The 25,691-nt window shown below is 35.8% G+C and overlaps 1 protein-coding gene across 5 annotated transcripts in view; it reads left to right on the top strand.

Moving 5' to 3' along the window:
- Positions 1-25,691, top strand: part of CACNA2D3 (calcium voltage-gated channel auxiliary subunit alpha2delta 3) — a 472,558-nt gene that overhangs the window by 361,346 nt on the left and 85,521 nt on the right. For all 5 annotated transcript variants that reach the window (XR_012765257.1, XM_075432892.1, XM_075432891.1 and 2 more), the window contains 10 exons: positions 5,496-5,579; positions 11,557-11,628; positions 11,861-11,922; positions 13,735-13,802; positions 15,614-15,659; positions 15,816-15,913; positions 16,716-16,809; positions 18,472-18,567; positions 19,855-19,976; positions 20,557-20,637. Coding sequence is in view for 4 of the 5 variants with exons in the window: in XM_075432892.1 (XP_075289007.1) it covers positions 5,496-5,579; positions 11,557-11,628; positions 11,861-11,922; positions 13,735-13,802; positions 15,614-15,659; positions 15,816-15,913; positions 16,716-16,809; positions 18,472-18,567; positions 19,855-19,976; positions 20,557-20,637 (823 nt within the window). In the remaining variant the exon portion in view is untranslated. The remainder of the gene's footprint in view (positions 1-5,495; positions 5,580-11,556; positions 11,629-11,860; positions 11,923-13,734; positions 13,803-15,613; positions 15,660-15,815; positions 15,914-16,715; positions 16,810-18,471; positions 18,568-19,854; positions 19,977-20,556; positions 20,638-25,691) is intronic.

Raw genomic sequence — 25,691 nt, 5'->3', positions numbered from 1 at the left:
TTTCCTAAGACAATCAAAATGTTACCTTTTTTAATATTAAAATAGGGAGCTTTGTGTAGAAAGCAACTTTGGTTTTGACTGGACACCTACGAGTGCTCTACAAATTAAAAATTAATTTCAGATCGATAAAAGATCAATTGAGGCCGCAAACTAGATGCAAATGATGAAACAAAAGTATCACAAAAGACAAATTAGGATCATGTGAGTGGGGAAAAACAAAAATTCAAATGAAATCAAGAGCTTAAAAGCCAAGCAGCAGTGATTTACACTGAGACAGGATGGTGCTTCACATGTATCCCCGGGCAGAATGTTTTGGAGCTGCATAGCACACGGTGAGTGAAAGCTCGGTCACTGTGGGTGATGTTCTATAAACAGGTGAAGCAGTGAATGGAATTTTTCTCTACTGTTTTTTTTTTTTTTTTATTTTTAATGTCAGAGTATGTGTCAGTTTATAGAAGTGATCTCTTCCCCTGTCTTCTCACAACCTTCCACTGTGTTTTCCATTATCTTATCTTTGCCCCATAGTATTTAAACCGAAAGCATTTTATGATAGAAGTATTATTTTATTAATGGACTAATGTTGAAAGACTTAATCCGTATTTAAAGGAATTTGCAATTTGAAAGTATTACAATCCTTGCTGAAAAGTAGGAAGGAAGTGCCCCCCTCCCTTTCCTTTCTGTGCACATTTACATAGCAGAGCGGCGTGGCTCTGTTTGGAGAAGTGCCTCACTCAGGGACATACCCCGCTTTGCAGCCAGGAAAGGAAGCAGCAGTGTACTCCTGCCTTGTTCTGTGCGAAGAGGGCACATGTGAGGGACTGGTGACAGAAACAGATGATTCTACTCCAAAAGTTGGTGTAAACCAGCTTTCCCCTCTCACAGTCACCTCAGTGAGGAATAATGTGACTCAGTAGCAATTCATGCTAGGGTGGATAGCTGGTAAAGGTCTCGATGTCAGCCATTGCACTGACTGTGTAAAGTCAGGTTCAATGCAGTTTCCATTCAAACAGCTGCAGTCTTGGCATTATGTCAATCAGAGCTACACTAGACAATAAAAAAGTGGTAAAGTTAGTGTCCGGAATCTTCGAGAAGGGCGAGGTAGCTGAATAACCGCTTAGACCAGGGAATTGCAATAATGACAGTGTATCCAGTCAATGTTTGTTTATTGAAACTATATGGAAAAGTCCGTAATTTTAGTGCATGATGCTTTTCCTCTGATATTTGTTCGTTCAGCCTTTCCTATCAAACTGTGTAGACAAGAATACAGAATGGCTGAATGTAAGTTACAGTTATATATGCAATTGTATTATGTATTTAGTTATGTAGAATTCAAGCACAGTGAAATATATTTGCAAATGTTCATTTGTCTCCTAACCAAAGAAAATTGGGATCATTCTCTGATCTGTTTAGATGAAGACATTATCCTAATTTTGAAGTACAAATCCAAAAAGATGAAACTTAATCTATTGATGCTATGTTTTAAAATTGGAGGAGTTTTTTTAGTTCCCGATTCCTTACTTTTGTACATATGATAGTGGTTTGGCAAGGAAGAGCTTTCCCTTGAAATTATTTTACCTCTCTAGTTTTTGGTTGTTGTTTAGTAGATACTTTCTCGCTTAATATTTTCTCACAGATGATTCCACAAGTGTGGCTAAGCAAGTTCGCTAAAATCTATCGATGCTTCCAAGGCTGCTATCACAGCAACTTGCTGTCTCCTACCTCCCGATTACCCAGATGGAGCACGTCTGAGAAATTCCAACTGCCTTAGACCCAAGGCTTGCAGCTGTTAAGATGTAGCGTGCTCCCTCCATGATCAGATTGCTGCACTATGACTTTATAAATACGTGCCAGGTCGTATTCAATGCAGATGGTTTGGGACTGCTAGTGTTAAAAAAAAAAAAAAAAATCAAAGCAGAGAGTTTAATAATGACACATGTAAATGGTTGTATATGGGGTGGTGAAAAAATGTGCTTCAGTCTTTGGACAGTACATGTCACATGTTGTTTGAATCATCCAGTGCTATAGGAGTTTGGCTAAGCCTCAAATAAAAGATACTGAGTAAGATAAAGCTCATTTTGATTACTAAACAAAAGCATTTCCGTTTTTTTTTCCCAAACAAAAATATGGTGAAGCTATCACGTAGGTTTGAGCAGATTAAGAGATTCTTGCATTGCAATCCAGATCGTTAAAATGTTTTCAGCATCCTTCACCCTCCCACCCACACCTGCGGTTAACTACTGTATAATATCACCACGCAATTTATACTGGTCAAAGAAGATTAGCAGCACAGAGTTTAAATCTAGCTCTTTTCCTCATATACTTAAATCAGAGTAATTTGGTAGAGCTCCTAGTTTCTATCTTTCCCAGTGGGTCCCTTAATAATTTGTTTCAATGCTTTATAGTAATCTTGCAGATGGGTTTGGCTTCAGGCTTCAATCAGTATTTTGTACTTCACCAAGGAGTCTCAGATGAATTCTTCAGATGAATGCCGTTTTTGAAACGCTTCTATGGTGAATGACTTCCATGTCCATTAATAACTTTTAATAAGAAAATAGTTAAGCAATAAAACTAGAAAGAAGGTAGAGAGGAATGGCCAACTGAACAGCAGTATTATGAAGTATTTTCTATTTGATCTACTTAATTTATGTTTTAGGCCCTAGTTAGACAAGCATAAAGATATGTCAGTTTACTGCTGGGAATAAGGTGTACCTTCATGAAGATTAGATTTGTAGGCAGAGTTACCCAGATGTACAAATAATTGCTATTTTTTGGTATACTGTCCTTGCTGGAGGTTGTTTTTCTGTTTTCTCTGTCATCCTTTTCTGAACAATAAAATAAATCTACTCTTCACTTATTGAATTCCTGTGTAGGCAATTAAACAGTAGCCCCTAAAGTGTAAGAGCTGAATGAGGGGTTAGGCATCTCAGTACTTTATTAGTTCCTGTCTTAAATGCATTTGAGAACTGCACTTTCAATTCCTTTGAGTGTTTATAGAGCCTAACCCTTGCTTGAGCACTGGGATTTTGGCTTTGTTTCCACTTATCTGAATTTTTAAAGACATGAATGCTTCCAATTCTGGCTTTGTTGCAGAACTTTGAATGTTTTATCCAGCTCTTAATTTATTGTTTTTGGATTTTGTTTTTGCTCTTGGAGTGCAAGGTGTGGAATCTGTATGATTAAAATAAATACAAACCCCATAATCAATATGATGCAAATGGTTTGCCTTATGTTCAAAGCCTACTTCTGCTGTCAGACACACAAGATCAACTCCTATTGTCATAAGTAAGGATTTGCACATGGGTCTGAGAATGCAGTATAGCCCAGAAGCTCTTCAACATCTGTGACTAAGGATGTAATTAAACACGGGAACCAGTACAGGAGCTGTTTGCTCTACTCAAATGATCCCGGCTAACTTCTGTGTAACACTTCTCAGCTTTCAGTATTTCAGAGCTTGACTGTAACCATTTCTAGAAGAGAATGACTAAATCAGATGAAAGATTTGCTTGGTTAATCGGTGCAGCCACAGAAAGTAGACGTAGTTACTCTTTGTAAATATTAAAGATAATGTTGATATAGCTGCAGCCATAATGAAAGTCTTGCAAAACATAGCTCTAAAAATCAAGCCCTGCTAATGACTTGAATGTTATCCTCTCGTATTTTTTTCTTGTGAGATTTAGCTATATTGGCTGCAAATTTTGTACTTCAGTATTTGAGTATAGTTGTCTCTTCGGCTATCAAAGCTGTCACATAGAAAGCATGAATAGTAGCACTGAGCTGCTTGAATTCACAGTTTAGTGTATAAGCATGTGCTGAAAGCAGAAATTTTTTACATCTCTCTACCCATCTGTTGAATAGCATTAGCCCAGAAGTAGATAACCTTGCTGTTACAAGAATGGTGGCTTCTAGCAGAGGGGCAAGAAAAGCAGATGAAAGTACTCTTCAATTGCAGCTGCATGATTTCTCAGAACTTTGTCAAAGACTTAGCCCATCAGAGTTGCAAGGACTTCTTGTTATTCGAAAGAAGAATGAGAATTGATTCGGGATTTTATCCCACATAGTTTCCTAAAAGAATCATCTGTAGAAATAATTGAAATATCCAAGTTGTTATAAGCAAAAATTAAGGAGGCTTAGTGAAGCCTGTGCTGAAAGAAACTTTACAGTGCTACCAATACCTCAAAATCTCTTTGTGATTATGATCCAGTAGTTGATATTTTTAGAAGTTTGGTGTTCCTCAGGAAGATTTTGTCATGCCTGTTTTTAAATACTGTGGTCTACAAAAGCAACTGCGGTATTCACATACGAATCTTTTAATTTGGAGAGGAATAAGTCAGGATGGGAATAAACTTAATGCTCAGAGGGCAAGTGTTTTCTTTGGCCTCTCTAGTCTCTCTGTTATCTGCAGAATGTGATTGAAAGTTCCTGCACCACTGGCCCCAGTGATAAACTGGCTGTCTCAAGCACTGACAGGTTTAGTTTATGGTGTAGTCGGTCCTGCCCTGAGATAGGAGAATCAACTATATATACTAGCTTACAGGTGCATTTTCTGTCCTTCTATGATGCTGTTGTTGAGGAGTCACAGAAGCAATTTGGGGATTTTTCATGATATCCCAATGTCACCTGTGATACTTCATAGAAAGACTTGTGGTTTTCCCTCCTGCTTAGATGCATCATAAAAGAAAATGACCAGATTTCACAGTACGCTGATCCTCTCACAGATTTAAATTTTTTCAAATATATTTTCATAATTGTTCGTAACCAGTTAGGTTCTTTATTCACAGATTTTCCTAAATACTTTTTTCTTCTTCTGCTGAGCAAGATTTTTGTTCTTAACGCTAGTAGGCTCTCTGATTCTGAATGTTCAGCAGAGGGCAGAATTTCCTACGTTATAAACACCTTGATGTCAAATCAATTTGTCGCTAGAATGTTTATTTCAAATGTGTGGTTTACAGTGTAACAGTGACTAGTGATAAAAAACTGTAAATTATCATTATTAGTATATTACTTTTTCCCCATGAAGCTGTAGATAAAATGAGCATCAGCAAATGTTAACACCATACTTCCCAAGACTTGCATCTTGTCTTGTTTAAAGAGAAATGGGTAAACATTTTGTTGATAAGATTATAGTAAAAATAACTTTCTGTACAGCCGAAAGAGCTAGTATGAGATATTTAACATAAACTACAAGATCAAGGTCTCATGTATTTTCCGTATGGGGAGAAGGTGCAACTGCTGAGTTTGACTTCCCAGTGTGTGTATGCAGAAACGCTTTGTATCATGGCAAGAGACCATGCAAATAATCTTGTGTGATATAGATTTTTAGTTCACAGACACCATTTATGCAGCAATATGGTGCACATTGTGTGAATTAAGCTACCTACTGTTATGTGTATTGTTTGCGATTGTCATGCATCCAGAAGATTTAAATAATCTTCTGATACATAATCTTTGTGCAAATAAAACAGGATGTGCTAAATATTTCCCCTTCTTTACACCAGTATGAAGAGGGGAAGAAGCGAAGAAAGCCCAACTACAGTAGTGTGGATCTTTCTGAGGTCGAGTGGGAAGACAGAGATGATGTGGTAAGTGCTGTGTTTTAAAACCATGTCAGAAGACATTGTTGGATCCCACTACTGTACCTGTAAGCTGTTTAAGTGGTCATTAGAGAGGCCACCTGACTGCTTGCCGGAAGGGAAGGACAATAGCCCCTTTCACTTCATTCAGAATTTTATAACTGTTTTGTATTAATTCTTCCTTACATATGTGTATACCACAAACACAGACTATTTGTATCTTTGGTAAAACTCATCACCCTTGTATTCTTCATGCATCCCATTGTGTATTTTTGCTGGATAGCAAATACAGTGCTAGAGAAGGGAATAGAATATCTCTTTAGGACTGGCCCAGACAACTGCTGAAACTCAGAAGTGAGTTTAACTTCTTTCCGTGAGAAGATCCCTCTTTCCTAATGGAAGTAATGAGAGCTGTTTCCCTTAATATACAAAATAAAAAAAAAAAATCAGATGAATAAGTAAAATTGGATTCTTTGACCTCTGTTCAGAGCACAGACCAAACGCCTAATTTCAGACATATGGGTAGCTGCAGAAGCATGCGTTCTATGTCTGTCAGCTGTTGTGCAAACAATCCGTTAGACTCATTTTTCAGTGCTCCATCTACTCTGTAGTTCACTCTTTATGTTCTTCTTTCTTACCTTGCAGGCTTAGCCTTTTCTGCAGTACTGTATCAAAAGCTTTCCTTATGTCCATGGCTTAACCTTTGCCTGGTCTTTCTGTTACTTCCTCAATAAATCTGATTTGTTAGGCATGATTCGTTTTGTGTGAATCTGTGCTGACTGTCCTTAATTAAATCGTAACTTTCCAGGTGTTCCCCTTTCTGTCCTGTAATTTAGTTTCTCCCATAAGTTCCCTACTGCCAAAGTCACGACTGCATGTCTGTATTTTTCATAGATGTCTCCTCAATGCCTTCTCAAATATCAGTACTGTGTTAGCTTCTCTCAAGTCCCTCATACCTCTGCTTTTCCAGGGAGGTTTTGAACATATCCACTGAAGGTTCCCATGTTTACTTTGTTATGTCCTTCTGAAATCTGGGATGGATCACGTACAAATGCCCCTGGAGTCTTGTCAGTCTTCAGATGTACTAATTTCTTGATCCCTGTTCTGACATAAGTCTGTATTTTCTTTCTCCCCTGCAAAATATATGTTTTACATTCCTCCCTCTCTCCGCCCCCTTTGTGAATAGTGAAAACAGTTCATTTATGTTTTAAACAATGTCTGTTTCATCAGGTGATAGATTGTCCTCATCTTCTCCTAGGACGCCATCTTACTTCTTTAAAGTTTTGTGTTGGAGTGCACGCTCAAGCTTTTTTGACGTTTCTTTTATAGCTTTGTGCAGTTTTCTATGCATACAGTATTTAAGGCTTCCTCATTAGATTTTCATATACTGTAGCAGCCTTCTGTAATCTTGGCAGTCATATTGACTTAATATTTTATACTTTGCCTCTTCTCTTATCTTTGATCACATATTACAGAACCAGTTCCTCTGCAAATGACCTTTTAAAATTTCCTCTCTTCTTTCAAATGTTATTACTGTAGTTAAGCACAGCTTTTAAAACTTCATGACTTCTTTTTCATATTATTTCTCTTTGGGTTTTTTTTCCCCCTTTTTATTTCTTCTAATACTTGCTCAGCTTAGTTTTTATAGTTTGATCCCTCATATATTTTAATCATATCTTAGTAGAAATTCAGTGGTTCAATTAATGTAACGCTGAACTATTTCTATGGCATTGAAAATTAAGTTTTATTTGTAATTGAGATTCTGTCTGAATACATATGAAAGCAAAAAGTCCTGATTCAGCTCTTTCTATTTCCTTGGTTTGAGACCTCTAAGCTTTGTCACTTTTTCTGAAAATTTCTAGCAAAAATCAAGTTTTGTCTATCCATAGGCTGCAGAAAGTTTTATTTCATATTTTGATGAAAGATACATACATACATTTTATCTGACTATTTCCCTTTCAACTAAAAAAAAAGTTTGTTAAAAAGTGGGTTTTTTTGAGTTGTAACATATTAAAAAGCAGCCTTTCCAATTGTTTCATCTTTTGAAGGAGAGAAGTTGTTAAGCTAGATTACAAATAGACTAAATTGAGCATTACATTTGTAGAAAAAATCCAGGTTCATTGCCCAGTATGTAAGAGAAAAAAATTAGATAAATCATAAGTGAAATAAATTTTAATAAATATTTAATACATAATAGGAAAATCCTAGAGATTCTGTGGTGGTTTTGGAGCAGCAATAAACACAATTTTCAGTACTCGTGTAATACAGGTGTGTTGTAGTGACTTCTTTCAATGATCCTGTTTATCAATGCTAATAATTCACAAGTGCATTCCTGAATAAGCAGGCGTTCTTTGATAAATAATCCCCCCAAAAGATAAGTTTTGTGAAATGGCCTACACATCTACTGTTTGATGACTTGTGACCAAGTGTCATCTGAAAAAACAGCAGGTTAAATATTGTAGAAAAATGTATCACCATTCCAAATATTGTTGTAATACTTCAGCAATGCCACACATAATGGAGACCTTGATGTAAATATCTGTATAGCAAAAAATACAATGTCAAACAAATAATATTTTTGCAGCTATTTTTAAAAGTCAACCTGCTATATCATTACAAGTTTTTTTGTGTTTGTGGGAAATCATATGCAAGTCATTCATACTATGTTACTAATGGGGCTGATGGTCAGAAATACTAATAGAAGAATAAAAAAGAAGGAGATATGAAATAAACTAATATTGAAGCTTCAGGCAGAGTCATTATTAGCATTAGAGATAGAATGAGAATAGAATTTGAAGGGAGTTCTGTGGAGTATTGTAATGAAACCCATCTTTTTGTGCTTCTCTGATGTGAGAATCCAAATGACTGTCCACAAAGTGTGTGTTATTTTTGTTGGTCTTTTGTAATAGGCAATTCCTTAATATTGTTGATTTTGAGTGAAAATGGTAAATATTGTGTAGAAGACTTAAAACTTTGTGAAGTAAATTACTGAGTTGAGAGCCACATGTGGCTCTGCTTTACCCAATGCCTTGGATTTGATGTCCTTGATTTTTTCCAAGCTTGGGTAGTAAAGCATTGTTTATTCAACTGTAGAGGGAAAGAATTAATGTATTCATATAGCTGTTTTTAATACCATAGACTACTACTAGTATATTTTCTCCCATGAAACAGTTATGTGGAAGCTGATTAAGACTTTTTCTTACTATTTACCACATTAATTTAATGGTTACATAGTTTTCCAAGAATATAGAATGATGTCATTCTATAGCAGTGAAACTGGGTTTTTAGCAATTGATTGGAAGGTATTTAGTTGAAGGAGTAGTAATGTGTGTTACTCTGAAGAGGTGAAGAAATAGGTTTTCACTAGTCACCAAATAATGAAACGGTGGCAGAACAAAGATTAGAATTTTTTTCACCATGAAATAGAGTTGATGTAAAAATATATTGATCAGTTCATTTTCTTTTATTCTTATTCTTTTATTATAACTTCTAGCTGAATGAAATATTTTTTCCATATAAAAAAGACTATGAATGAATGTTTGGGGGCTTGAAGCCAACTGAGGCAGTACTTATTTCATGGATTTGAGGAGGCAGATGAAACTGCAGAAGAGCCGAGAAACCAGATTACAAAGCCAAGAAATGTAATCGCAGCAAGCAAAAAAAAAAAAGAGGAAAAGTAAAACTAAATCCCACATGCAGACTTGATCTTAAACACTACTGAGAGTTTGGAGGCCCTTTTAGTAAATCTATGACTTGCCTGAGGCTTGTGGGAGGAATGGGTTTTAGACGACTGCAGGCACCAATAGGAGAAAAATGAAAACCATGTTAAATGGAACTGTTCTGTAAATGTTAGAAAGTAGATGGTTAATTAAGACCAGCTCTCCAAGTCCAAAACCACAAAACTTAAAATGGGAAAATATTTCCAGAATTGCCTATTATGTATTGTTAAAAAAAATCTACAGTAAAATATATGCTTTATATTATACATGCCTCCAGCTAGAAATTATTTTTTTACACTCACTGACAGAAGAGTAAGACTGTTAATTCAAATCTAGATGCCCCAGAATTAAAGAGCTGCAGTTTGCAGTTTTTGATAGGACAGCCATGCTCAACTTATTCATGAGAATAAAACCAGAGATTTCACTGGCAAGTTTGGTCATTCCCTTTTCACTCCATGCTGACTCAACAAGTCTGCAGAGTGCATTGATATGACTATCTTCACAACTTTTCATTAAAATCTGACTGAATTGCCCAATCTGGTATGAGGTACTGGAGAACAGGGGATATTTATTCAGCGAGAACACGATGTCCAAAATTGTGTTCAGATAGATAAGCAATAGAAGAAACATAAAAATGCTCATTTTGTCAATATTATTCTGTGTTTTGAATATACCTGAAGAGGGAGTGTGAATTGATTAGTGATAGTGGATTTTTCCTATTGTAATGAAAATTACAGCTGCGAAAGATTTATAGGTGCTTCCTACCACAAAAAATCCCACCGGTTACGGCAGTTTTGCTTTGTAATTGAAGGTATTCTGAAACAACCACCTTAAACTTTCTGCATCCGTGCTATTAATTAAAAATATAAGCAAAAAGAGTCACTTCTTCAATTTGTAGATCTAAGAGCATTCAAATAAAATACCCGTATATGGATGGTATAACTGCTAAACAGTAACTTTCTTATTCCCTAAAGTCCTGAACTGATAAATAGGCAAATTCAAAACCCTAAAGCTGAGGATTTCTCAAAACCCATGTCTTGTCATTCTTCAGTTCCAGCCCTGAGACCCTGCTCTCAGAGCAACTGTGTCAGGGTAGTGTGAACGCATTGTTAGGAACATTACAGGTCATTTTGACTTATGGACCTGGTAGACAGCTGTTGCGTTTTTTTACTCTTTTTTTCATCATCATGCATGTTCACCCGTGCGGCTGTGTCAGCTGGTGTCTTCTGGGAGAAGGCCCTTCTTTCCTAGGGAGCAAATAGGTGTGCTAAGGGAAGACTTTTCAGAGTTGATGGGTAAGCGACTTAGCAGCCCAGATTCAGGAGATTGCAGCTCATGCAGAGGCTAGAATAAAGTTACTGAAAAACAGTGTTTGTGGTAATTTAAAATGTAACAGGTTTAACTTGCAGAACAGCAGATAAATCATTGTGTATAAGCCCTTTTAAATTTACTTTCTGTTTTCCCTACCTGCTTTGAGTTTTTGGTTTATAGAATAATGAAACCTGTTTTTGAAGGGGATTTAAAAAGTCTTTTGGATGACTTTGAGAGGGAGGGATCCAGGCCAATTCTTAAAGCTGTGACTGACCTAGGGCTTCCATTACAGAGATAGAATTTATTACCTTGCAAGGGGCACCTGAACACCAATGGACAACCAGGGGGAATCACAGGGCACTGCAGCTGTGTGTTCCCATTGAAATAGGTTACTGATCAAATGGGCTGTCATTCTTTTGCTAGTTCTAATTTCTGATGCAGTTAAGATGCAGTTTCTTGTGCGTGGCCCAATGTAGAGTATCAAGCAGAAGAAGAAGGAATAGTGAAGTGTAAGTGGAGATTTCTCTTTTTTGCTTTGTTGTTAAATGTATAATTGTTGATGCATTTAAACACTGAGCCCTGGTCTAACTTCAGCTAAATCTAGCTGGGAACCTAGTCCTTATCTTCCTATGCAGTAACTGCAGAACAGTAGTCAGTTACACTGTTTATCCCACATAAGATCGAGATTAATACACAAAGAGCTATTTTACTATGAAGGCTGCTAAGAGCTCATGTCTCATGTACCTCAGCAACTTGGTAAAGTTGTGCAGCAGGAGTCTTGTCCTAGACAGTCAATAATAAAATCTGTAAGGGAATTGTTCAGTGTGTAGTAAAAAGTGAAGAAATGAAGAAAAATAAATACTGCTTAGGCCAGTTGAGTGTACGAGAGAGCTCAGAGTTGAAAGAATTACAGAAAATGCAAATAAAGGAATTGACACACATTTCCTTCATTTCAGCTCCGAAATGCAATGGTGAATCGGAAAACAGGGAAATTCTCCATGGAAGTGAAGAAGACAGTGGACAAAGGGGTACAATGTATAAAATATTATTCCAATTAAGTATAAAGCAAGGAGTTCATTTTTTTAACAATTTTTAAGATTGCCATAAATATGATTCACTGCAGTATATTTTTTTTCACTCACTGAATGTAAACATTGCTTGTAATTTTATCAGTGACTAACCACTTGATCTTTTATACATTTCTTATAGCAAACTAACTTCTTCCTCCTTCCCCTTCTGACTTTCTTGTTCTGAATCTAGAAGCGGGTATTGGTGATGACAAATGACTACTATTATACAGACATCAAGGGTACTCCGTTCAGGTAGAGCCGACCATATAAATGGACATTTCATCAGACTCATTGGATTTGCATTTGTACAGAGCTTGTGAACTCATTAAAAGCTCATCAGCAAAAGCTGACAATGAAATATCCCTGGACAATGCTGGAAATAGCAAGGAAAAGGAGCCTACCAGCATTCCTTTCAGCTTTTCCAGCGATGGAAAGTTTGTGCAAGCTCACACAGGCAAACTCACAGTGTTTGTCATGGCTTACGTTTCATTAAAAAAATATTCAGTTGAAGTTTACATTGAACAAAAGGCTTTTGCAAGTACTTGGAGAGCTATAAATACTATAATCCATTTAAATAACTACATTTTGAGCCCCATTTTGATGTTTTTCCACAACAGAAATGTAATGTAAAATGAGATAATATTTCACTTCCAATTTGAGGTTTGGATATTTTGTTTCTCTGAACTATCTTCAGTGTATTAGTATAACTAAAACTGAGCAACTCAGCCATGTTATTTCGGCATGCATATTAGGAGGGAAAAAAAAAGACAGGAAATCACTTTTAAAATGCCTGTATTTGGAATAGAAATAATCCATTAATAACAGAATACTAATTATACCTTATGCTTAAAGCAGGAGGCTGATAATTGCAATACTTAGCTGAAATTTTCTTCAATGGAACAATTTCACAGAACTTGAGCTACATTTCCACATAGAGAAAATATAGCCACATTTCTTTGATCTCTAATACATGTGTTTATTCTTCTTAAAAATCACACGAGTGGTAAAACTCAGTGGGGTTTTTTTGTGTGTTTTGGGGTTTGGGGTTTTGTTGTTGTTGTTTAGTAAGTAGATATGGGACTACATATATGCATGCAGTGTGAGTTCTGATTCTTAGGACAGAAATGTATTAGGAAAACTGTCCTGCCTTTTTCAACGTGACCTGTATCTGTTTTTAATGGGTGGGAGTATAGATTCAGGAAGACAGCAGGGGCAACATTTGTTAAAATATACACTGTAGTGTCAAAGGTGTTTACTGTACAGCCCATCTCCAGATTGAGCTATTAATTGCAGCATGTGTGCTCTTGGAGTTGGTGCCTCTACATGTGCTTAAAGTATCCGCCCATGCATTTGCAGTCTTACTGATGACTGGCAGGTTCCTAGCCTGATATAATCCCCTTGAATGAATGTATGCCAGAAGGTATTCTGGATAGGGTTCAATAGGAAGAGGCATGAGATCCCTCAGCCAGTTCGTTAGACTTGAATAGTTTAAACAGTAGACTTAAAACCAGACCAAAACTGGGTGCGTAACTGTGAAGAGTTTATAAAGCTGAAACCAATACAAAAAAGTTAAACTAGCTATAAAGTATGAATTGCAGAAAAATTAGTCCAAGAGGAGTCATGTCCCATATGAAATTATTTTCCTCTCAGTAGCTCCATTGATTCACACACCTATGTAGTTTCTCAACAGCTTAGTCTGATTTACAAAAACTTGTCTCCTTCATTGTAAGGCCAGGGGCATGTTCAAGGCTTAGCTGAAGAAACCTCATGCTGGGTGAACAACAGTGAGCTTAGAGGGCCTAGTTTATTAGTAGGCCAGAGAATAATGGTTTACTGCACCTCTAAGCACACCTAAATACAGCCAATTTTTTGCAGGCACGTCAGAACTGAAACAGCATTGAAGCAGCTAGTTGAACAATAAATATGATCAGTGAGGGTTTGGAAACAAACGGTTTTAAAGTTAATCATAGTACACTGGCTGGAAATGTTAGAAATGAAAGTAGTTCTGAATGTCTGTTTTGTTTATCTCACAGATTTCAAGGTATGCTTTATTTCTCTGCACAGTTTAGGTGTGGCTCTCTCTAGAGGACACGGAAAATATTTCTTCAGAGGGAATGTAACTGTAGAAGAAGGTAAGATACCTACCTTCTCATGTTGCTTACACAGTAGTTTTATTGTTGATTTGGTAGACCTAAAGCTTGTATGTTTGTTTGCAGATTCCATAAGAGAATTAGATGTTTTTCCCTGTTTTTTTTTTTTTCTTTGAAGATCTTGATGGGATTTTTCCCCTCATTTGTATAGTCAAACTGTTTCGTGAATCTTCTTTAGATGGGGATCATCTTCCGTCCTCCTCTCTTAAGCTTCTAGAGAATCTTTTGGGGTCCAATGTTAATTGTTTGTGGTGTTTTCTGAATGAAGTAACTACTGAGAGCACTGTAATGGCTATGGCTGTTTTGTTTGCAGACTATACATTATGAAATCTTTCAGAGCTATAACTACTTTGGGCATTGTCTACAGGGTTTTACATTTTGCATTTTTATAATAGCAGTAGAAGTAACCAGGAGAACAACTCTTTCTTTAGGATTTTAGTTTTGGTAAGTCCACAATTAAAATGAGTGGAGAAGTCAACTGTGAGTAGTGATAAAGTTGTTTGGCGACAAGATCATAAACAAAGGTTCCTGGAGGTGAAGGAAGAGCAGAGGCATTTCAGAAGAGTGAAGAGAAGGTTGAGAAGTTTTAGCAGCTGCTGAGCAAAAAATGTTTCAATAGAGGAATGCTTTCTGATATTATGCTTAAGTCTGCATTTCCAATTCTGCTTCTTGTTTTGTCAGTGATGTTAAACAAGATAGTTAATTTCTTCATGTCACTGTTCCTCAGCTGTATTTTGGGACATGAATATGTTCCTGTACCAAGGAGAGATGTAAAAAGAAATGCTTTAAAATTTGAGTCACTTGCACAGCAAATACACGTCTAGATAGAAAGAGAGCACAGCAGGAGGCTTAGAGCTGCTTACTCTCCAAACTGTTCCAAACATACCTCTCACCTATGTTCTTTACTCCAGCCATACATCTCAGCCAGTAGGCCTGATATTTCCTCCCAGATGCATCACCAGAATTGTTAACACAGCCATAGCTAACTGCGCCTGTTCTCCCACTCTTACCTTCACTGATTCTCTGTCACTGACACCTCACTGTCCTCCCCAAGGACTGTAATTATAATTCTAGTTTTTACTTCCCTGCTTTCTTTAATCAGTGGAGCTCTGTCGTTGTTTATTATGTACTCAGCAGGTTTAAACCCAGACCCTGTCTTCTGAACCCTGTTTGCTTATTGTCTATTGAGAAGTGTTTTAAAAGTTTTTAAAATTGCCAAAGTAAATTTTTATTATGCTATATAACTAATGATATAGTTCTTATTGACAAGCATTTGTGTGACCCGTTAGTACAATAAACCTATTCTGAACGATCCTGTAAATTGCTGTTTGTGTTCATGGGCTGTGTGATTAGGTTTTGAGGGAATTGTTCTTTTTAAAAATTTTTATTTTTTTAAAAAAGAACAACTCTTATGAAATGAGAAGTATGTATTTTGGCATAAAGAACTTTACTAGCCAAATGGAACACGGAAGTACAAATAGGAGTCTTTTACCATTGTGTATTTCTCTTTGCTCAAATTTTCTTCTAAACTTCAAATAGATCAAGTGAGCATGAGTTAAACATATCAGCACAAAAGAAGTTTTTCCTACTTGTTCAGTTTTAGATCTGATTTAGTTGGCTTTTGCCAGTTTGTTAGACCCTAAAGTGTATTTGAACATAGTTTACTGTGATTTATTACATTGTGGTAATAGTGCACTTTCCAAGAAGGAAGGGTTTATGTTATGGAGTGTATGTAAATAACCATCTGTTACCCAGACTGCTCCCTAAATAACCCATTATTATTCCTGTTACAGGTTTACATGATTTAGAACACCCTGATGTATCTTTAGCAGATGAATGGTAAGCCTTAAACAAAGCATCAGATTGGTGTCTGTTACCCATCTTGGTTTCATATTGTTTGTGCTTGCTAAGCTCAATTTTTTTGTGTTCAAAGACAAAGAGAGGTGATGCTTATACATTTTAACATTTTTTAATGTTTTCGCAATGTGTTCACAGGTCCTACTGCAACACTGACTTACATCCTGAACACCGTCAAATGACTCAGTTAGACGCAATTAAACGCTACCTCACAGGAAAAGAGCCATTGCTCCAATGCAAGTATTTTGTTAAATATGTATGTAGTAGGCTTTACCCCAGCTAAAAAGTGTTGTACTGAACCTTCTACAAAATGTAAAGCTGCTTGGTTTAAACAGCGATAAATTGAGATTGAATTGCTTGGCTGATGTTACTTTGGAATTTCATTTGGTTTTGAGCTTTTTCCAGGGTATCAATAAAGATATTAATGATACACATTTCTGACTTTTATGGTAAATAATATGCCTGAACTAAACACTCAAGTTTCTGTTCAGATGGTGTAGCTGCACTATGCAATATTATCGCCCCATCTGATTTTATAAGTTAGAGAGGATTGGTCTGAATCAATCCTTGGATGACGCCTCTAAAAAATATGACAGATATTTCATGAGTATTTCAGGGAGAATATGTATGCAATTAGCATTTCTGAACTGCAAAGCAGAATAAAAAAAAATCAGATGGAGAAGTGCATCTTTTGTCTGTTTGCAAAAATGTAGAGTTTTTGTGACTGTTCGTAGGCCTAACTGTTTTAACCTTATGTCATGTGCAAATACGAGCATTAGCTAACATGTATGTAAATGTGTTACATGAAGGAGAATCATTTTTTGGTTTTTAATCTAACATTGTTAGTACAACGAAATGATATATGAAAAACTGCATTGTGGTAATATATCATGTAATATTACATAGTAAATGCTTAATAGTGCGTAAAGTTTGAACGGATATCACAGAATAAACAGTGCAAAAAATTATTGTTTAGTCTTGTAAAAAAAATTCTCTCTGTATGTACATATGTTTACTGATTTTAATATATTGGAATAGGTGATAAAGAATTGATCCAGGAAGTTCTGTTTGATGCAGTTGTGAGTGCACCAATTGAAGCTTATTGGACCAGTCTGGCATTAAATAAATCAGAGTAAGCAAGCTTTGTGTCAGTCATGAGTGAATTTTGAATAGATATGCTGGTGAACTGGTGGAATACCTAGCAAATCCTGATATGCATGAAAATAATATATTAACCATTTGATCCTAAATACCACCAATTCTGAGTTAAGTGTTAAGTGTTTATGTTGCAGTGTATATCGTGATGATTAGTTGTAAGGTTATCCAGTTTTCACAGTATAATTAATGAAGAGGTATGCTAACTACAGCTTACAGTCTGAGTATTTGTGATGAATGGGTTAGAGTACTTCAGAAATTTAATGCAAAATTTACCAACATTGTTGCTAGAATTGGTAATTTGTCTCAGAACAAACAATATCTAGAAAAACTTGCATGGTAAAATAAGTAATTTCTTTAAATCTTTTTGATTGTTTGTTTTTGTTTTATTTGTTTTTCAGAACTAACTGGGATCTAGATTCCTGTTACAGATAATCAGGAGATTAGCTGGGCCTTTTTAGAGTTTATATGTTTTACTTAATTAATTTATGTTATGCTGTACTAATGTGTTAAGTAACAAGGTGTTATATATATTAGAAAAAACAGCTGTTAAGAGTAGCAGTTTGCATGAAATACTGTGGTTGAAGGGCAATTCTGGAGATTATCCTGATTAGATTTTACTAAATTTGAACTATTTTTTAAAAGTTGAATAAAAAATATATTGCTGTAAAGCACATACTCATACTGAATGAGTAAGATTAATATAGTAAGATCTGGTTCATCAAACTAACGATTATCCAGTTTTCTCTTAGAAGATAAATATAAGAAATCGTTGCATGCTAATATGCTGTAGACATTGATGAATTTATGTAGAGGCATAAGGTTTCTTGGAATCCTCCTACACAATGAAATAAGAGATCCAGTAAACACAAGGAAGACAGCTGCGGCGAGATGCTAGCGGGAGACTTTTGATCTCCTTTCATATTCTGACTTGCGCTAATGAGACAAGCCATATGTTGAAGAATGAAGTATGAGACAGCAAGATGGCTAAGACTGTGGTCCCTGGTTTTGTGGTAATATGACTGAAGTTCTTGTAGCCATAGGAGAACTAGCTTTCAAGTAGCTAGCTTGGTACTGATAACAATGCAGCAACAGAGTTCTGCCAGAGCTACCTGCTGCGGTTTTTTTCTAAGGTCTGAAGGCTAAGGCCAGTCCTGATGGCAGCTACATTTGAGCTGGCTGTTTTAAATCTAGCTTAGTTTTTGCTTATTTTAGCAATGGTCACACCTATGACTTGAAGCATAGATGTACTGTGCAAGTGTTGAATGGACTGGGAGCCAAATCCTGGAATTCCTGCCCATCTTGAATCACGGGGTGCCTGTGGTTGTTAAATAGTTGGTATATACCTATGCCACACCTTTTTATTTTATGGCTTCCATATAGTCCCTTCCCACAAATCCTACCAAATTTACTGTCTTTGACTTTTTAGTGACTCTTGGTCTAAATAGCATGTCTACGTTGTTTGTTTGCCAAAACCCTTGTGACTGAAAAACCAGCATTAAAAAAGAAAATAAGGAAACGATACTTAAAATGATCTTTCTCAAGAACGTGTACACTTGTACTTTCTGTGACCAGTAATACAGCTTTATCTATTTACTGTCTCAAACATTTTCTTTGCTTGTGTTCTGCTCTATTTCAGAAACTCTGACAAGGGAGTGGAAGTTGCCTTCCTTGGAACACGGACTGGACTGTCTCGTATCAACCTGTTTGTAGGTCCGGAACAGCTTACTAATCAGTAAGTAACAAAGCTGTGCTTGGCAGCCATATGAGAAAAGAAGAAAAAAGAAAAAGTTTGTTTTTAGGAAGCCCATCTACTGTTTCTTCCAAGGTTTTATGCTGGCACACTGCAATACGTAGAACAGGTTAGAAAGACTTTATAGGATCCCTTAGATTCTTCAACTGGAACGTTTGGAACAAAGCTGTTTTACACCTGTGGCCCATACATTTACTTTCCCCCCACTCCCTTGGAGTTAGCCTCACGTCTTTATTCTTCAGAGCAGAATGATGAATATGCTACATCTGCAGATTATGATTTTTTTTTCTTTTACTACGCCATCTAAAATACAAATATCTGTAAGCTTTTTCAGGGATTTTGAATTATTGTGTGGAATACTTTTTGGTGTTGAAATAAAGCCAAGTGACAGAAGTGGACTGGGTGAAAGGATGATCAGGAGATCTCATTATTCAACTTTCCTGTTTTGCTTGGAGAAGATGTAATCTAGTGGAGGTACAAGTTGCTTAAAATGGAGAGCTATAAAATAAGGTCCCATAATTAATGACTTTTTCAGGCAACAGTTTGGTAGTGCCATGCAAATCTATGTGCATTATGCATGTAAAAGAAAATCTGCACTTGATATTTATGATAAACTAAGTTTATGGAATATAACATTATATGGTGCTTACCTGACCACGAAATATTGTTGTAGTGTGAGTGGCCCGACAGGTGAGATGAATAGCACTGCAGTTTGTTATTGTCAGACGGCAAACCAGAACAATAGCGTGGAGCCCATTCTTGCTCTTTTCACTGACACAAACTTCCCTCTGTCAACATTCCCTGAGATTATTGAAGAACGAAGTCTGTATTTGTCCATTACCACCCCTGACATATTATTTGGAAAGTAGGCTGTTAAATTACTTTTTTGCATTATTTGAGAGGGAAATCCAAATCTCCAGTTCCTTTTCCACTTTGTACAGTCCACAGTTCTTGCATTGTGCTGACAGAAAAAGGCTTTTTAGACTAAGCATTTTTATTTGTACACATCAGTACAAAGGTTTTTAGTGTTACTTAGAGGCACTGGTTTTTTTAGTTCTTTTTTCATCCTTCCCAACAAAAGCAATTACAGGTGTCACAAATAATTATTAGGGGCTAAAGTTAACCCTTTTGTTGAACAAATAGTATTAGTCCAAGATAATTTTCTTTCCCAAAAGATTACATTTTGGTTTTTCTTATCTTTCAAAGCTAGAAACTATTGTGTGCCATGCAACAAACAACAAGTATTTTCTTTCTCTCTTCTTTCTCAAGAGATTTCCTGACAGCTGAAGATAAGGAGAACATTTTTAATGCTGACCATTTTCCACTCTGGTACAGAAGAGCTGCTGAGCAAATACCTGGGAGCTTTGTCTATTCAATCCCATTTAGTACAGGTCTGTAGTTTTGTCATTCTCTAAATGCTGAGCCATATATGATGCTGAAAGGATTCTAATTATGTCAGTACTGAGTGGGCTCTGTAGCTAATCTCAGATGTCAATCTAAAATATACATTGAAATTTGCAGCTAATTTACTCGTCCTTTGACCAGATGCATCTTTTACAGGGATCCAAGTGAAACCCCAAGACACAGCGTAACAGTTTTCATTTCATGTTTGCACAGGTTGAGCTTAAAGCCTAGTATTTTAAGCAAGACAAATCCAACAGAGCACATGTCCACATTAATGAGAAGCCCTACCAGTTTTCACCTTTGTTGCTACTTTTAGCAGTGAAGGCAAAAATTGGTTACTCATGTTAGTGTTTTAAGCTTGTTGTTGGGATGCTGGGGAATTTTGAAATGGCAGTGCCTGTATGTTCTGTGCATACATAGAAAGTGATGTTTGCTTTCATATTTTCTGAGTACTAAATCCACATAGTCTGTTGTTTCAAACCAGGAGAAAAAAGCTCAGTTTCCTCACTCTGCAATATGTTATTTCAATTTGTGTTTTGTTTTTTTTTTTCTTAATACACCTTGCAGAAACTGCGAACAAAAGCAATGTAGTGACAGCCAGTACTGCTATTCAACTTTTGGATGACAGAAAATCTCCAGTTGTTGCAGGTAAAATTGTTGTACTTTGTTTTGTTCATTTTTTTTTAAAGCCATTTATGAGTTCTTTCTCTTTTGGGTTATTAAGAATTTAATGTAGGAATATCTTTTAAGAAGAGAGGAGGAGGGAAAGATGCAGTTGTACCTAAAAGATGTAATTGAATGACTTAGTGTAGAGAACACTTAATGCCTCCTCTCCCTAAGAACCTGATCCTTTATTAATTGAATATCCAAGCTCCCTGCGAGCTATGGAGTTTGATTCAATGGAAATAACCATTATCAGTGCAGCATTTTTAGTAGACACAATTCTATATCATCATAAATCAGAATACATTATATTAAGGAAAGGGAAATATAAGAAGGGACTATCTGATGTGTAAAGATTCCACTCAGTCTTCAGGTTTGAAAATCCTGTCCTATAGCAAATGATACAAAGTGGACATTTTGTCTAGATTATCTGAGATGTGTTTGATCAGAGCATAAAAACTGAAAGACCAAAGCTTGATCAGAGCATAAAGATTGAATGACCAAAGCTGTACAGTCTATCAGCCAAGAGTATAGCAGTACCCAAAGACTAAAAGGAGAGGTTTGACAACTATAGATTAGAGATAAACCATGCAGATTTAAAAATGAGAGTTACTATATTTTAGATTGTTGGATGTTCCTCACTTAAGTTCAGATGCTTTTCTGAAAAGTTTTCTCTAGTTCCCAACGGTTACTGACTTTGAAGAAGTTAATTTAGAAAAGTCTTATGATTTATTATGCCAGAAACCAAGCTCTCTTATCTCAGGGAAAATTAGGTACCTACGGCACAAAGCAAGAACTATGCTATTTTTCTCACATGTAAAATAAGATTTAAAAATGCAGTAAGATACAGTGAATGCAATTCTGAAAGAGCAAGAAAGTGCCAGATAATTGGGAAATCTCAAATCTGTTTCTTCAAACATAGAATATCTCCACTGATAATAATAGATTTTATAAGGTCAATAGGAAAGCACCCTTCTGACTCCAGTTTGCGTGAATACATTCTTCACAACTTATTGAACTCTCCCATAATATAACAGGAAGTCCTAAATATGACTTTATACTCCTGTTAAAGCATAAAACAGCATTTATAAACTAATGTCAATGCAGAAATCTGCAAATTGCTGAAGCTGTAATTACGAGTTTTCACTGAACAATGAAAAAGGTTGACATGTTATTTCTAGAATGCTTCATCATCTTGAGTTAGCAAAAGGCTCATCATGCAGTTTACCATCATCTGTAAAATGTGTAGGGTTAACAGGCATCCTAAAATTTATTCTTTCCTCACTAGTGTTTGCAATTTAGTGTTGACTTTGAGGAGGTATCGCACTTAACCAACTGTAATACTGTGTCAGCAAGCTTTGGGGTTTTTTTGTAGTGATTGTAAGAGAGAGGCAGATGTTGCTTCCATTTTCTCAATAATTGTGTTTAATGTTGAACATCTGAAATTACTTGGGTCCTATAGTTTCTATCTAAAATAAAGACAGGGTTTTCAAAGCTTTTTAATACCAAATCATGTAAAAGATTTCAATGATATCTGTAAATGCATAATACCATGAAAAATACGAGCAGTGTATTTACATTCTGAAGCACAGAAGTGTTTTTTTACTTTCTGTAAACTGTAAAAACTGCGCACTAGATTTTCTTTTATGAAGCATTTTTAAGAATTTGCTTTGAATGATCTTTCCCTTCTGTCTTGTATGGTTGAATGCTTTCAGGGTTTTTGGGGGGAGGGGGATGGAGCCTTTTGGGATCTGTACGACCTCTTTTCTGTGAAAGTATCACTCAGCCAGCTACAGCCATTCAGAGACAAAAAAGTATATGTGTTATTCTTGTCCTCTTTAAGTTGGAGATCAGAAATGCGACTTGTCAGTTCTACTTTCAACAAAGTACGCAGCATCTAGTTCAATTTTTAGGTTTTATTACAAGGTCCACAATACTCTGTTTTAAGCAAAATGGATTTGGATGCAGAAACTGGAGCAATGGTGAACAGGAGAAGTTTGAAGGTTTTTTTAGCCAAACTTGGGAGACTAAAGTAGGATTATGAGTAACATTTTCAAATACCTACATTGAAGTTCAAATTTGGCCAAAACATCTCATTTTAATTTGTGTGAAGTAAGTATTCCTCATCCCCATTTGGTCTGAGTGGTGGATTACAAAAAGCAGCAGGACGGGATGCGCATTTCATGTAAACTCACTCTGGACCCTAGCGGGATTTGATTGAAAATAAAGCTGTGCCAGAATGTTGTTTATTACAGATCACTACAAGAGTTTAAAACTGGCAGAGAGAAAATAGAACATTATTATAAAATGGAAACCTGAGTTAGACCTGCCCACAAAGGGAAAAAAAGAACAAAACCTACTCTTACTACAAAATCTGCAGTCTCTTCTATATTCTTTGTAAAAAATTTTTTTATTCTGTTTTTGTAGAAAAAAATGAGTTATAACAAACTTCATATGCAAATCTACACTAAGGCTTATTGCAAATAGGGAATTCTCAACTTTTTAATATAGGCGGAAAATCCTTAAATCAATGAGTGTCCAGACTGTTATTAAAGAGAACTTGAGTGTTTCTGCTGCTGTTTCGCCATCTGTACCTACTAATACCAGTTCACTATCAGAATGTGCTTGCTTATTGGCCCAAAAAACATGTAATTTGTTTTTAAAATCCCTCCTGCTGCTTTCATTTGAGATTGTGATTTTTTTTTTTTTTTTTTTTTACTTAAATGAATGCAAATTTCTATAGAAAGTATGGAAGAAGGAGATAAGTCTTTAATATAGAAATGTAGTAGCATCATATTTATTACTGTTTATAAAGCGTTCAATTTATTTGCAAGAGAAAGGGACAATAGTCCTGAATGCGGTTTTTTTTTTAGATTTAAACACATTTATGCTCAAAAGTGCTTTGTCTTAGTGTTCTCTATGACCATGTCTCCTATATCAAGTTATGTTGAAGTGGAATTTTATTCTTCTCAAGATGATCTAAAAATTGTAGAATTGCCCTAATCTTGAAATTCCATGAGTTTTATGTAAGATCAATGTTACTTTCAGCGACCAAGATGAAGCCAGTCAATATAGGATGTCTGTATTTATATAGCAATCTAGTTATTAAAAATGAGACAAATGAAGACTAAAATATTTCTTCCAATGCTCATGTGAAAGGCAATACATTTCACACTGTTCACATTAATTGTTGATAGAATTCAGCATTACAGACTTGTATTCATTGATATTGCATGATGACTGATCTCATTTCAGATCCTTTATTTGAATCTCTGCTTCCAAGTAGTGAATGTATGGACATCTGGATAAGTGCAGCGTAGGATTTATATATGTTATGTACATGTTTCTTTTTATTTCCATTTTTTTGGGGAAAGGTGATGGTTTCATCATTATAATTTTGTTTAAAATAGACTTTTAAAGATACTGCCCACCTAGACAGTTCTGGGCAAGAGATGGGGACAGAAGCAAGCAAACAAAAGTCATCATGGAGTAAAGCAGGTTCTAAAAAATAAAAAATGTTTCTCTCGTCAGATTTTGAGAGCACTGAGAGAGTACATGAATCTTCATATATGTACTTCCCTATAGATGCATTTTAGCTCAAAAGCTGCAGTACAATACAGGACCTTAAAAGCCCTTCATGTTGAAAAAGGCCATTGCTGTTCACAGAAAACATGAAAATTAGCCCCTTGGGATGTTTAATTAAAGATAGCAGAACTGACATAGTCTTCTTAGGGCAAAAATTTATTAAAAAACACTCAAGAAAATGTCTGATGAAAATTGTCAAGATCTCTTAAATTTTCTTCATAGAACAAGCAGAACCTGGCATTTCAAGCCTCACTGAAGAAGTCTATAGCAGTGCTTAGTAAAAGCTCTAGATACCTAGTCAGAAGAATGAAGGATTATATTATACACAGGCACAGTCTTTAGTCTCATGGTCATTTGAAATTCAGAGTTTGAAGGAGAGGAGAAGAAATAGTCAATTTTTGTTTAATACAAGGCTGCTTAAAAATTCTGAAATGAAGTACAAATTTTCTTTATTTCTTTTGTACCTATTTTTGTGCAGACTAATTATATACATGAGTGGTTGAGGTTGGAATTGACCTCTTGAGATCATCTAGTCCAGTCCCAGTGGACTTTATCTTGAGCAGAATCTTGAACCTAGAGCAGGTTACCCAGCACTATGTCCAGTCAGGTCTTGAATGTCGCCACAGATGGAGAGGCTGCATCCTCTATGGGAAAAAATAAAAATTAAAAAAAAAAAGTGTTTTCTCTTTGTTCTGAAACCAGATCTATGTTGTAAAGAGGTATGCAAATTTGTCACAGAAAGACCATGAAATGTGCCTGCATTTCTAGTATTGCAGGACATAGAACAGCATACATACAGTATGATACCATGTGAACATCACTTATTTTAAGGATTAACAAGATTAGTGAGTGTGTATCAGTCTTTTCATTGTAAGAAATGGCTATGCTGTCAGTTGCAAAGGACCTACATAGATTTGAAAAATAAGCATATAAAAAGATGATACTACTCTGAAACCTAGCTTGAATGTCATCAGCATGTTCTTTCTATGATGGGAAAGTTGCAGTAGAACTGACATAATAACTAGATAGGAAAAACAGGTGAATTTTTATTACTATTGCCACCTATCGATAAAAATGTAGAATTGCAAATAAGTTTTGTTTCTATGATACCAAAGTATGAGGAAGGAATATCTAAAGCTTTTTGATATTTATTTTCTACCAAAATATTTTATATAGGATCAGTTTTCTGTTGACCTTGCTATTTATCAAAGTTGAAATTAGGACACAGAAAACACTAAATGAGTCCTCCCTGCACACATGCTTTTCTGTGGTCTCTCAATCAAAATCAAGTAGTATTTACATTTGTTCATTTTAAAAACATAAAAAACTTTACCAGTGCAGTCAGACCTGTAGTTTCTGAAAAGAAGCAAGCCCTTATTGCTCTGTGTCGACTTAACTGAAATAGTAGATTAATGGAAGTTCAGTGTAGCTAAATTGGCGAGAAATTAAAGTAC

The sequence above is a fragment of the Opisthocomus hoazin genome, chromosome 11 (assembly GCF_030867145.1).
Source record: "Opisthocomus hoazin isolate bOpiHoa1 chromosome 11, bOpiHoa1.hap1, whole genome shotgun sequence".
Lineage (NCBI taxonomy): Eukaryota > Metazoa > Chordata > Aves > Opisthocomiformes > Opisthocomidae > Opisthocomus > Opisthocomus hoazin.
Note: the sequence above shows the minus strand (reverse complement) of the source record. Positions and strands in the feature narration are given on the sequence as shown.